Source organism: Onthophagus taurus, chromosome 2, assembly GCF_036711975.1.
Source record: "Onthophagus taurus isolate NC chromosome 2, IU_Otau_3.0, whole genome shotgun sequence".
Lineage (NCBI taxonomy): Eukaryota > Metazoa > Arthropoda > Insecta > Coleoptera > Scarabaeidae > Onthophagus > Onthophagus taurus.
The window spans coordinates 29,287,803-29,302,109 of NC_091967.1; the positions used below are offsets into that span (position 1 = coordinate 29,287,803).

A 14,307-nucleotide genomic window follows, 5' to 3' on the forward strand; every position below is an offset into this window, starting at 1 on the left:
CAATCCTTTTGGCCAATATCTGGAAGAAATACGGTTAAAAGTTTATTAAAAAACTGCATTGTATACTATAAATATTCACCTAAACATGTTCAAGTAAAGATGGGAGATTTACCTGAACCCAGAACAGCAATAACATTACCCTTTCAATTCACTTCCCTAGATTTTGCTGGACCTTTTGAGATTAAAGAAACAAAATACCGGGGCAGGCGCATACTAAAAATGTATGTTTGTGTCTTCGTTTGTTTCTCAACCAAAGCTGTTCATTTAGATCTCCTTTCTGATTTAACATGCAAGACTTTTTTAAATTGTTTGAAACGATTTGTCTCCAGACGTGGTCTGCCGCAACAACTTTACTCAGATAATGCTAAAACGTTTGTCTCTAAAACTCTTACAACGTTTTTCAATGATGGCCTAATAAATGGATTCTTAACGATGAATTCAATAACTTGGAAGTTCATGCCTCCTCGGGCTCCACATTTTGGAGGCCTACATGAAGCAGCAATAAAATCATTTAAACGACATCTTACAAAAATTACATCCGGCATTAGGTTAACAATTGAAGAATTTTCAACTTTATTGCGTCAAATAGAAGGGATCCTAAATTCTAGACCTTTATATCCCCTTTCAACCGATCCGAATGATATTCAACCCTTAACTCCTAGTTACTTTTTGATTAGTCGTCCAATGAGTGCTATTCCTGGGCCAGATACATCACATGATATAATAATAATAAATGACTTTATTGGCTCCATTACAAAGAAGAAACTACAATACAAATATATACATAATATATGGAGATCAAACGGCGGGATCCAGAATAGTCTGTTCTATCCAACCGTAAAATAAAAAAAAAAATTCTATGAATTATAACAAATAAAAAGAAAAAAAAACAAAGGCAAAATCTTGAAATCATTAATACAGTATCACCCGCATCATATCAAATCTAAATTTAAACATAATTAAATTAAATGAAAGGGCCCAAAAGACCCAAACGTAAATTAAATGAAAGAGAAAAAAAAAACAAAGAAGAGGAGAAAAAAAAACAATAATAATGAAAATTAAAAAAGGACTCAGTGTAATAACTGATGGCCAAACTGATATACCAAACCAACTTCGAAATTACGAAAAATTGAAACGACTTCCACAACAATTTTGGAAACAATTTTATAAAGATTACCTCACCACTCTTCAACAAAGAGGCAAATGGCATAGAGACACCGCGGATCCAGAAGTTGATGATATTGTTATTTAATTTTAAAACTTTTACACTTATTTATTATTTTATTAATTTTAGACTTTGTGTTTAGTATTTTAGTGATAGACTTAGTTGTGGACGTAATAATTTTAATTTTACAATTTTATATATACAGGGTGTTTCGGTGACTCGGGGAACAAACTTAACCACATATACTAGAGTGAAAATGATGACGATTCATGTAAAAAAAATTAGTAAAAGTCTTAAAATTTCAAAGATACAGGCCATCAAAGTTAAGAAATTTTAACACATATTTCCAAATATCTTAAACACTATTTACAGTAAAGCGCTGAAATTTGGTACAGTATAAATCAATGTGATGTAAAATCGTTAGGCGATTTATGAGTTGGATCGGTCCGCGGGAACAATACTATACAGGCTGTTTGCTCAGAACTTTTTTATTTCATCATAACCCTACATTCATTTTTACAGTTTCTAATAGTAAATTTAGTTTAGAAACTTTTATTACTCTAAGATAATATTGATAAAAATCACCAGTTTTGTGTTAAATGCAAAAATGTTGGGTTCCGATTTCAATAATAGCACTAAAAAAAAATAAATCTAAGTTTTTGAACATTTTCTTTAGTATTTTTTATTACTTGTCTTGTAATTTTATGTACCTTTTTTATTATTCCTGTTAGTGTTGTCGTTTTTTTTTTGTTTATTTTTTGTTGATTTTTAATTTATTGTTTTTGCATTCTTTTATTAAACCAACTAAAACAAATTAAAAATGTGATTTAGCTAAATCTACACTTGGACATATTGCATACATATTAGTTATGACAGCTCAGTTCGATTTTCACTTGTCATTGCCAATTCAGATTATTTATTAGGAAAATAGGAATTAGGAAAAAGTAGGAAAATAAATCCTAGAAACATTGAAATATTCAAAACTTTATTAAAAAACGTAAACTGGGCCCCTATGTATTTAAAAACAAATGACGCCCAAACCTGTTTTACAATATTCCACTCAGCCATAATGAAAAGCTTTCAGAGTGCTTTCCCTGAAGTGAAAGCTAAAAAAACAACTGGGGGTAAAAATCTGAAATGGCCAACACTGAGTGTAGAACTATTAAAGAATAAATTAGACGCCTTGTACACAGTAATTAGAGTAACAAAGAAGAGCCACTTGCAGGAAATATACAAGACATTAAAAGCAGAATACGCAAAGAAATTAAATCAAGCGAAGATTGAAGCTTATGGAAAGTATATAAGTCGATCCGATAATAAAATTTCAACGGCTTGGAAATTAGTCAAACAAGAAACGGGAAAGTCTAGAAAAACACCAGTAGAGTACCCAGAGCTGAATGTTGAAGATTTAAACCTTTTCTTCTCACAGGTTGAGACTACACCAGGACGCTCTACAGTCAACTGCATAGATCCTATCAGCTTGATAGATTCGCCAACTTCAAGTATGGTATCCCTGGGTGAAGTGGACGAACAGCAGATTGGGAATATAATACAAGGCCTAAAGGCAAAAAATACCAAGGACATATATGAACTGTCATCAGCACTAATAAAACAATTAGAACAAATTATAAGCAAACACCTATGTTTTGTTATAAACAAATGTCTACTAGAAGGAGTTTTTCCAAAGGAGCTAAAGTCGGCAAAGATAACACCAGTACATAAGAAGGGAGATAAAAGTGTATGTAGTAATTACAGACCAATATCTATATTGCCTACCTTATCAAAAATATTCGAAATAGTGGTTAACGAAAAATTGGTAGACTATTTCAACAATAACAAATTATTTACCAATTGTCAACATGGTTACCAAAAACAAAAATCTGCTATAACTGCTCTATTAAGTGTATTGGGAGCGGTAATCCATGGTTTCAATCAAGAACAGTTCACCCAAATCGCCTTTTGTGACTTAAGTAAAGCCTTCGATTCAGTGGACCATTCGATACTGACAGCCAAATTAGAAAAATATGGAATAAAGAACACTGCACTGGGGTTTTTGGTATCATATCTGAAGACTAGAAAACAATCGGTCTTTTGGAGGGGCAAACAATCCACCTGGAGAGAAGTGAGAAGTGGAGTGCCTCAGGGTTCGATCTTAGGTCCATTACTTTTCCTTATATACATCAATGACTTACCAGGTAGTGTTCCAGCAGAACGAATTTGTCTTTATGCAGATGACACATCTTTTATTACGAGAAGTGGCGACATCAAGGAGCTGGAAGAAAAAACAAAACAAAATATAGAAAAAGCTGAACATTGGTTCTACATAAATAAGTTAAAGATGAATAAAGAAAAAACAAACATACTTACCTTTCACACAAGACGATGCGATGGAGTGATAGATAAATCCATAAAGTTCCTTGGAGTTACTATTTCAGAAACTCTTAAATGGTCTAAACACATATCAAACCTGAAAGGGCGACTGTCTAGTGCTCTGTATTGCCTTAAAACAATACGTTCAAACCTTCCACCCGAGACATTCCGAAGCGTTTACTTCGCATATTTCCATGCTATCGCGACGTATGGGATCATTACGTGGGGTGCATCTAGAGAGATGGAAGCCATTTTCGTTATGCAAAAGAAGGCAGTTCGGATACTGGCTGGACTAAAAAATCAAGAGAGTTGTAGAAGCCAATTTAAAAAATTAAAAATACTTACCTTGCCGTGCTGTTTTATACGCTCCTGTCTAGAGTATACTCATAATAATAAAGATTTGATGCTGAAACACGTAGACAATCGCGAACACAACACCCGATACAAAGAAAATATTGTGACTCCATATCACCGAGTGGTCAAATCACAAAACACATACGATTATATAGCCGTCAAATTATATAACGCACTACCATTGGAAACAAGAAGCATGGAAGTAAAACAGTTTCGAATCACTGTCAAGAATATTCTCTTGGAAAATGAATACTATACTGTGCAAGAATACTTTGAATGGATGACCGAGAAATGAATCATCGGAAATTGTTATATTTTATTATTTGTAGTTGGCATTTCCTTTATGTCAACACTATTAATTGTTTTCTTTTCTTTTGACGTCAATACTGTACCATGCTGTACTTTGTTTAAATAAAGTTATTATTATTATTATTATTACTATTATTATTATTATATTTATTTTTTTTTAGTGTTATTGAATTCGGAACCTAACATTTTTGCATTTAATACGAAAACGGTGGTTTTTATCAATGTTCTCTAAGAGTGATAAAAGTTTTTGAACTAAATTTACTATTAGAAACTGCAACAATAAATGTAGGGTTTTGATAGAATAAAAAGGTTCTGATCAAACAAACTTTAGGAACAGCCTGTATAGCATTGTTCCCGCGTACCGATCCAACTCAAAAATTGCCTAGTGATTTTACGTGATATTAGTTTACACTATACCAAATTTCAACGCTTTACCATAAATAGTGTTTAAGATATTTAGTATCTTTACAATTTGAGGACTTTTACTAATTTTTTTTACATGAAGCGTCATCATTTTCACTCTAGTCTATGTGGTTACATTTGTTCCCCGAGTCACCGAAACACCTTTATATGCTTGTTTGTTTTACTTGTGTGTTTATTTCACTTCAATTTTCATTTTATTAAATTTAACATTATTTATTACATGGCGATCCTGCCTCTTAAGAATCTTTGGATGACGTTTACCAGTGAAAGTTAAAAAAAAATAAAATAAAAGAAAAAGTGTAATCAACAATTGTTACCATCATGGCTATATTGGGATTAATATCATTACACCCATAATGATTCGAGGAGGTGCTCCTGACTGGTTTATACCAACAAAACTTATTGACATCAATCAAGGGTAATCAACAGTCAAAAGAGAAAAAATGGGTTCAACAAACACCAAGGAGGAAGTAATTATCGCTCAAGCTGGCAACAGTGGAGGTGTATCGTCAAATTTGGAAGGAAAATACAACCTGTTGGAAGTTGCAGCCGTCGTCGTCGGGATCTTTATATTCACAATTCTGGTAAGATGTATCTATCTACGAGGTAAAAAATGCCTGATTTGTACTGTCAGACGTGAAATTATCCAAAGCCGCGATGGATTAGATCGTGTAGAATCCAACGTTTGATAATATGTTAATATAATTTAATGTCGAAAAGTAATTATTTTATAGAACTATTACAAGAAGTAGGTAATTTTAAGGATAACATAGTAAAAGATAATAGTAGTAGGCGTGCCAATTACGATTTGGTGCTTAAAAAACTTAGAAAATTAGACGAATTTGAGGAATTTTTAAAGAAATTAGAAACAGAATATTCTCTTAATCTTAATTTAGATATAAAAACTTGTATTAACGAAATTAATGTCATTATTAGCGAAAGTAGGGTTTTATTATTAGAGAGAAAAAATAATTTAGAGAGAGATAAAAATCAAATAAGTAAACCAAATCAAGTAGATAATCAAATAGAAAACAAAATGACGGAAAATTTTGATTTAAAAGTTGCATCATCTCTACTTCTGATTATGGACAGTAGTGAGGATACGACTAAACAGCTGATTGACGCTATTGAATTTTACGCCGACACTCTAAATGATGCAAGTAAACAAAACCTTATAAAATAGGTATTAACAACTCGCCTCTCCCAAAACGCTAAAGTAAGGCTAAATGATTCACACAATTCAGTTAACGATATGTTAACGGACATTCGACATAATCTTTTAACTAAACAATCTGAAGCAGTATTATCTGTCAAATTACATCAAATTAAGCAAGATATGAAATCTTTAGATGAATATGGTACAGAAATTGAAAATCTAATGAATAACACAAGCAAACAGTGACAGAAATGCCATAAATATTTTAAAACCAATAAACGAAAAGATAGCTATAAATACCTTTTGCAATGGTCTCAGAAGCCATGATTTGAGAATTATTGTTAAGTCCCGCAATTGTCTTAGTCTTAAGCAGGCTATTAGCGCAGCAAAAGATGAAGACAAAAATTTCAAATCCAATAATGGAATTTTTCATTATAATTTTAATAATATTCGAAGAAACTTTAGGGGTCAACGTAATCACCGCGGATCCAGATTTTATACAAACAACAGGCAGAATACTTAGTCAACAACCTTCTTATAATTCATTTCGAGGTCGTAACAATACTCGCGGAAATTCATTCGACACCTATCGCAATGACCGCAACACGTTTCGGGAAAATTCTCGTGGTAATTCACGCGGTAGTTTTTTACGCGGACGATCTAGTGGAAGAGGTACAAATTCAATGTATTGCGTAAATCAACAACCCGTAGACGAATTTTTTCGTGACCAACAATCCCCAACCTCAAGTACTTCACACTAATGGAATCAATTTTATTGAAGCAAAATATGGGAACCGTAAAATAAAACTCGTGATTGATTCAGGTGCAACTATCAGCGCAATATTTTCGGAATTTGTTTCAAATGGAATTATTGATAAATCTAAAAAATTAAAAATAAATGGCATTGCAGGTATGATATATTCTAGAGGTTCCACAACAATTTCTCTAAATTTTAATGATGTTAATATTTCCCATTCCTTTCAAGTTATTAAGAGTGTTCATAATGAGATACATGGTACTTAGGTTCCGATTTTTCTTGAAGTATTCGGCAGTAATAAATTATGAATTTTCCATTCCTTTGCAATCAAATTATTCCGATTATACATCTATCCCACCAAGATGCGAAATTATTAAATATTTTGACGTAGATTTTTATAATGATTGCGTTATTCTTCCAAGTGAAGTATGTGAAGGTCTTTATGTGGCAGGAATTATTGTAAGACCACAACAAAATAAAATCCCAATTAGATTTTTAAATACATTGGAAAAAGAAATCAAAATTAAAAATTTTAAACCTGTTATAGAAAATTTATATAATTTTGAATCTTATAGTTTTAATCAACCAGATGTTTCTGTTGACCGTGTAGATCGACTTTTCAAATTAATTGATACTGCAGATTTAAATAAAGAGGAAAAAGTTGCAATACAAAAAATATGTGCGAAATTTGTAGATGTGTTTCATCTAGAAGGAGATACTCTGACCGTAACTAATATTTCAAAACAAAAAATCTATTTATAAAAGGATGCAAAGCCATCATATGTTAAACCTTATCGCCTACCACATGTACAAAAAAGGGAAATTAGTAATCAAATCGATAAAATGTTAAAAGATGGAATAATAGAAGAAGCTAAATCCGAATGGTCATCACCACTGTTAATTGTACCAAAAAAATCTGGGAATAATGGTGAAAAGAAATGGAGAATCGTTATCGATTATCGGTTATTAAACAAACGTATACAGGATGATAAGTTCCCTCTACCTAATATACACGAAGTTTTAGATTCATTATCCGGCTCAATATATTTTACACATTTAGATCTCACACAGGGATATTATCAACTTGAATTAGAACCTAATAGTCGACCTTGCACTGCTTTTGTGACCGATAAAGGTCATTACCAAATGACAAGATTACCAATGGGATTAAAAATTAGACCTAGTTCTTTCTCTAGAATTATTACATTAGCTTTGTCAGGACTTAATTATGAGTCATGTTTCGTTTATTTGGACGACTTGATTATTTTTGGAGATAATTTAGAAAATCACAATCAAAATTTAGTTAAAGTACTGCAAAGATTACGAGAGGTAAATTTAAAATTGAATCCAGCTAAGTGCGGTTTCCTACGAAAAGAGTTATTATACCTAGGACACGTTATCTCTGCAGACGGAATTTCACCAAATCCAGAAAAAATCAAGGCTATCCAGAATTATCCTGTTCCAAAACACTCGGATGAAATCAAGCGATTCATTGCACTTGCTAATTATTATAGGAGGTTTATCCCTAATTTTGCAGATATCGCTTCACCTTTGAACAATTTAACAAGAAAGTCTTCTCTATTTCAATGGAATAACGATTGCAATACCGCCTTTAATACATTAAAACAAATGTTGAGTAACCCACCCGTGCTAGCATATCAAAATTTTTCAGAAAATGAACGGTTTAGCATAAAAACAGATGCATCTGGCTGAGATAAACCTGTCGCATTTGCGAGCAGAGCTCTGAATAATGCTGAAAAAAATTACTGTACCATAGAGATGGAACTATTGGCAATTGTGTGGGCAGTAAAACATTTTAGGCCCTATTTATAGGGAAAAAAGTTTGATATCTACACTGATCACAGGCCATTGGTATACTTGTTTGGTATGAACAATCCATCGAGTAGACTGATCAAATTTAGATTAGCTCTTGAGGAGTTTGATTTCACAATACATTATATTAAAGGTTCAGAAAACGTTGTTGCAGATGCTCTCTCTAGAATAAACATAGAGTCCGAAGATCTAAGAGAAATGAGTAAAGATCTCTTCGTACTCACACGAGCCCAAGTTAAACAAAAACATTCAAATACGAATCTGCCGAGCGACGTAAATGATTCGGCTAATGAATGGACTGATCACCCAGGACTTGTTGAGCTTTTGCGGCGCCCAAAAGATTCCATAGAAATAAAAATACGAAAAAAGAAAAGTAACGAATCGGAAAATATATATTATGATAAAAGTTCGCGAACTATTTATATAAGCCAAATTCCTCGATCAACGACGGATTTACATACGTCGTTGAGAGACCTGTCTCGAATATGTAGTAAAAATAAAATTGCGCAATTATGTATTTTTAAAAATATTACAAATAATAATGAGCTCATAAACCGATTCGCAAAGTTCACAAACGAAATTAGAGATAAAGGTTTAAAAATATGTGTTATTTCAAATTGTGAACATATAGAGAGTATGGAACAATAACAATTAATCATAAATGACTTCCACACTTTACCAACTGGCGGGCATGCAGGTATAAACCGTACTTATAATAATATAAAAAGATATTATTTTTGGCCAAAACTGTTCAGTGATACAAAATCGTTTATAAAACGTTGCAATGAATGTCAAAAATATAAGTATTCTCTACCCAACAAAGAACCGATTACAATTACCACCACAGCTTCATCAGCTTTTCAAAAAGTACACCTCGATCTGGTAGGGCCCCTAGACCAAGATGTGCTTAATAATAAATACATTTTAACGCTACAATGTGATCTGACAAAATTTGTAGAAGCGTACCCCATAGAAAATAAAGAAACCGTAACCGTTGCAAAAGCATTTGTGGAAAATTTTGTCTTAAGGTATGGTATTCCTGAAACTGTGCTTACCGACCAGGGAACCGAATTTCTATCGTCAATTTTTAAAGAGACATGTAAACATTTAAAAATGAAAAAGCTTCAGTCTACAGCGTACCATCACCAAACATTAGGTGCCTTGGAAAACTCCCACAAAAATTTAAGTGCATATTTAAGAACATATTGTGCAAAGTATTCAAATTCATGGAGTCCATGGGTAGCCTATTGGTGTTTCGCGTACAACAATACAATACACACTGAAACCAAATTTTCTCCCTATGAACTAGTTTTCGGAAAAACTTCTAGATTACCATCAAATATTATAAAAAACATATAACCACTTTACAATTTCGATCAATATCCCCTTGAATTAAAGTTTAGACTACAAACAGCGTGTCAAACTGCACGACAAAATTTAATAGCGTCAAAACATCATCGTCAGCAAATGTTAAACGTTAAACGGCGTACTGTTACATATAAAATAGGAGATAAAGTACTTTTAAGAAGTGAATGCGGAAATAAACTTGAACTGCTTTATACTGGACCATATCAGGTTATTGAAGAAAAATCACCGAATGTGCTAGTGAAAATAAAAAACAAAGAAGTTTTAGTGCATAAAGACCGTGTTAAAATGTTTTTCGAATAAAAATAGTGAATAGTGTTAAATATAAGATAGAAAATTAGAATTAGACTATAATGGGGAAATTTAGAAGTAAAAGAAAAAAAAAATTGTTCATTCTTTTTTTTTCTTTATTCCGCAGGGAAGATGTAATGGGGAAATTAAGAATTAATAAAACTATAAAATAAATAGAATTAAATATATGTATAACAAGAAATACAAGTAAGTTGAACGGATATGCATCAGCATATTGTAACAATTAGATACTTGTCGACGATGTATATCCGTTATGAAATGAACTGAATGTATAACTTTGGATACATTGAATTGAGCAGTCTATCACAACATATCAAAGAATAAACAGTTTTTTAAAAAAATGTTATTAGTTTTATTATAACGAACACTTAAACTTGTAACAACCAAAAAATATAAAAGAACCATTTATTACAGAGGCAAATTTGAGCGTTAGCCATCGTCCGACTAAATATACAGGATGTCCCGTTAAGCGTACGGAGCGGCTGTATCTCAACAACGGTAAGGCCTAGAGGTTTGGGAACAAAATCCTTATAAGCAAAGTGGGCAAGAGAAGTACCTGGAAATTATTTTGAAGTTCGTAATTCGACCGCTAGGGGGCGTAACTGCCATAGAGAAACATAAAATTCACGCTATCTCAGAAAGTTATACGATGAGCTATAACTTTGACAACATCATTTAGTAGCTTGCATAATACTGCATCGCTTTTGTTTTGCGATATTTCTCATATCTGTCATAATAAGGGAGGGGGAGGCCAATGCGTTTTCAAATGTTTACATTTTAATATCTCCTGGACCATTCAACCGATTTGAATATTTTTGGTCTTATTTGAAAGAGAATTTCATGCTCTTTTAAAAGATACTTTCAGTAAGACCGCTTGGTTTAAAACAAAGAAGCTAGAGGGCGTTATCTGCAGCGGTTACATACTTTTGTGGTTTTTGAAAAAAAGTTAAATGGAACGGTACTATTTACTTCACAGACCATTAATCACCATAAAATTTGCTAAATATTAGTGAAAACCGCATCTCGATATCTCCATCCATTCTCGAATTATAAAAGAAAATGTTAAAAATTCGTATATCTTAATCGGATCAAGTTACCTTAGGAAACAAATAAGAGAGAACAAAACTTTTATTATCTAGAACCTTCCTTCACACTTTATCCAAGCTTAGAACTGCTTCAAAACTACTTTTGAGGCGTGGTGTAAAGCCAACGGATCAATGAAACATCAGCAATGATAATAAAACAAAATAAACCAAAACACTTAGAATAACTTACATTTTTGGCAAAAATAACTCACTAATGTGCGAAATGCCTTCCATAAACGTCGATGCATTTATTTAATCTAGTTTCGACCAAAAAAAAGCGCTGCTTAAGTCTCGGCCCTAGACACGTTTCTACTGGTATTTAGTGTTTTGTCATATTTTAACTGGTTATTGGTTTTTCTTGAAGTCAGGTCGTTTAGTCTACCCAATAGATAAAAGGGTGAAAGCAATGTGGGTTTTGCTCGAACCAAGAATGCATATTATGCAAGTTTACATCAGCTTGTGGGCAGATGCTTCATGCATCCATAGCATTTGTGATAAAAGGTTTGGATTTGCCCAAATCAAATTTAAAAGTCAATGGTAATAGTTCAATAGTTCTCTTGAGAAATCTTGTGGACAATTGTTTTCGGAGTTCCCAGATTATGTGTGAACTCCATGCATTGCGCACCAATGTGATTTGCGAATTCATAGAGATGTCTGAATGGGCTACACGTTGCCAGTTTTCCGTAATCGCTAAGTCAATCTTAAAAACACTTCTAGAGAAAAATGTCTTTCTTTGTCGTAATTGCATTGCACATTTTTGCCATGCAGTAGCGTCGTATTCAAAACATTGAAAATAAATCATCATACGCTCTATCATACGCTTCTGCGTTAGTAAATGACATGTTTACAGTTACCATGGTTATGTGATTTATTTTTGTCGATGAGGTAACTGGATCCGATTGATGGCACTCGAGTTTTTAACATTTTCTTAAAATTTTAAGGTGACTAAGAATCTGTGAAGTAAATAGTATCGTTCCGTTTAACTTTTCTTCAAAAATCACAAAAATATGTAATCGCTGCAGATAACGCCCTCTAGCTTATTTGTTTTAAAGCAAACGGTCTTACTGAAAATATTTTTAAAAAGAGCAGAAAATGCTCTTTCAAACAACACCAAAAATATTTAAATCGGTTGAATGCAAGCTATTAAATGATGTTGTCAAAGTTATAGCTCATCGTCTAAGTTTCTGAGATAGCGGGAACTTTATGTTTCTCAATGGTAGTTACGCCCCCTAGCGGTCGAATTACGAACTTCAAAATAATTTCCAGATATTTCTCTTGGTCACTTTGCTTATAAGGACTTTTTTCCCAAAGCTCTAGGCCTTAACGTTCTAGAGATACAGCCGGTCCGTACGCTTAACGGGACAGCCTGTATATAAGTTATGTGCCAGCACATATGAGATAAACGAAGAACAATAGGAGTATTCCATCAAAACCGCTTACGAACCATAATTGATAAAGAAAATAGTATAAAAGGGCATAGATTTATTAAGAAATAAATTCATTCAGCTGTAAAACGTTATACTGTCGGTTTTAACTCTGTAACATTTTCTAAAACAATAAATAACTTAATTTTCGATTTAAAGTAGTTTTTAAAAATAAAAACCTTAAAGGCGAAAACAAAAGTTATATATTTTTGTTTTAGAATCCTCAAGCGTCAAACACGATCGCAGCAGCCCACTCACAGCGACCGGAACTGGCCCGGCGATCTTGTTCTTCCCTTTTGGGAAGTAACATAGACCGACCGTGGCGGAATGGCGCCTTCCCGACTTAACCGCGCAAACTGTTCTGGTCCCTATGGCTTCGGCCAAAATGTCCTTTCGGACCTGTTAACATAGCCAAATGCCTCATCATCTAATTAGTGACGCGCATGAATGGATTAACGAGATTCCCGCTGTCCCTACCTACACTCGCGTTCCGTTCTTCTTACGAGAAACACGTGTTTTCGTGCGCTCTCGTGCAGAAGTGATTTTGCGGTGCAAATTGCTTGTCGGTTTTCTTTGAGATCGACGTGTACAAATAGTTTAGTTTTGGTTTAGTAAATTTTAGTTAAGTTTTAGCGTAGTTATTAACAAATTTAGTGTAAGTTCTTTGTGCGTGGTGTACGTAGGGATGAGAGTCGCTCGCTGACTTCGAGTCAGTGTGCGACGAAAAAGGTTGGTGTGAGCGATCGAAAACTAACATACCGGGTGGCGCGCGAACAATAGGCCGTAACTCCTAAACGGAAGCTCCTAGAGCATTTTTGACGGTTTTCCGACCCCCCTTAAACCGCCTCGGGATAAGGGAGGTGAACATTTTTGGGTGGGTGCACATTTTGGAAATTATCAATTGAACGGAGTGTCCGATTGGAACGGGGTAAAGAGCATTGTGTTAAGGGAGTTGTCGGGAGGCCCCGTGGCGTGGAGTGTATTCGCGCAGTCCTGAAAAGGGCCGGTGTCGCGGCCATGAGCGGGCACAGCAGTAGACGGGAAGCAGGTGATCGGGCCTTCAAGCCATCTACGGTGCTGTCTAGGTCCCCTCCGGGAACTAGGGGTGCTGATGGTAGAAGAAAGGAAGAAGATGAGGGGTCTAAATCGTCGGAACAGGAGAGAAGTATTGTGGTGGAGAAAGTAAAAGAACTGGAGAGGTCGGAAGCTAAAAGAAGAAAGGAGGGAGCAAGAAGGAAGGAAATTGAAGTCAAGAAGAAGAAGAAGGGACGGAGAAGAAGTTGGAGGCGGAGAAGAAAGAAGAAAGGAAGAAAGAAGATGAAGAGAGAAAAGAAGTGGAGGCCAGAAGAAGAAAAGTTGAAGAGGCGAAGATGGAAGCGGCGACAGCGTTAAGGGAAAAGGAGCTAGAGAGGGGAGAGGTGACGATGGAGGCGTACGAGGAGGCGACGAGAGATTGGGAGGTTGAAACCGCTTCGATGGTCGGCTCGACGACTTATTCTGAAGCGGGTGAGACGACTGGGGATGAGGAGTATGGAAAGAGATTGAGGGACTCCGACGGTGGGGGGGATAGGGAGTCGGTAAAGAAAGGTAAAAGTGCGGCTCCGTCACGTGCCAGTGTCGGTCGTACGAGGGTGGTGCCATCGAAAGTCGACCTAGAACAGGGAAAGGTGGAAGTAATAAAAAGAGAAAGATCCGCGTTACAAGAATACCTCCTGTTACCGGGGTCGAAGGTTAATAAGGACGCATCCGCAGTT

General features: G+C 34.5%; 1 protein-coding gene and 1 long non-coding RNA gene across 3 annotated transcripts; one reads left to right on the forward strand and one right to left on the reverse strand.

Annotated features, from left to right (window-relative positions):
* Positions 1–3,233: 3,233 nt before the first annotated feature.
* LOC139429106 (uncharacterized) lies at positions 3,234–4,256 on the reverse strand. Of its 2 annotated transcripts, XR_011639809.1 has the most exons (3): positions 3,881–4,250; positions 3,533–3,827; positions 3,234–3,437 (listed from the first exon to the last, which is right to left on the reverse strand). It is a non-coding gene; the product is annotated as an uncharacterized lncRNA (long non-coding RNA). The 2 variants fall into 2 exon arrangements; XR_011639808.1 differs by having other exon boundaries at positions 3,533–4,256.
* Positions 4,257–13,570: 9,314 nt separating this feature from the next.
* LOC139432712 (uncharacterized) lies at positions 13,571–13,945 on the forward strand. Its single transcript, XM_071201478.1, has one exon. It carries the CDS (start codon positions 13,571–13,573, stop codon positions 13,943–13,945), a length of 375 nt encoding a protein of 124 aa, XP_071057579.1.
* Positions 13,946–14,307: the final 362 nt, after the last annotated feature.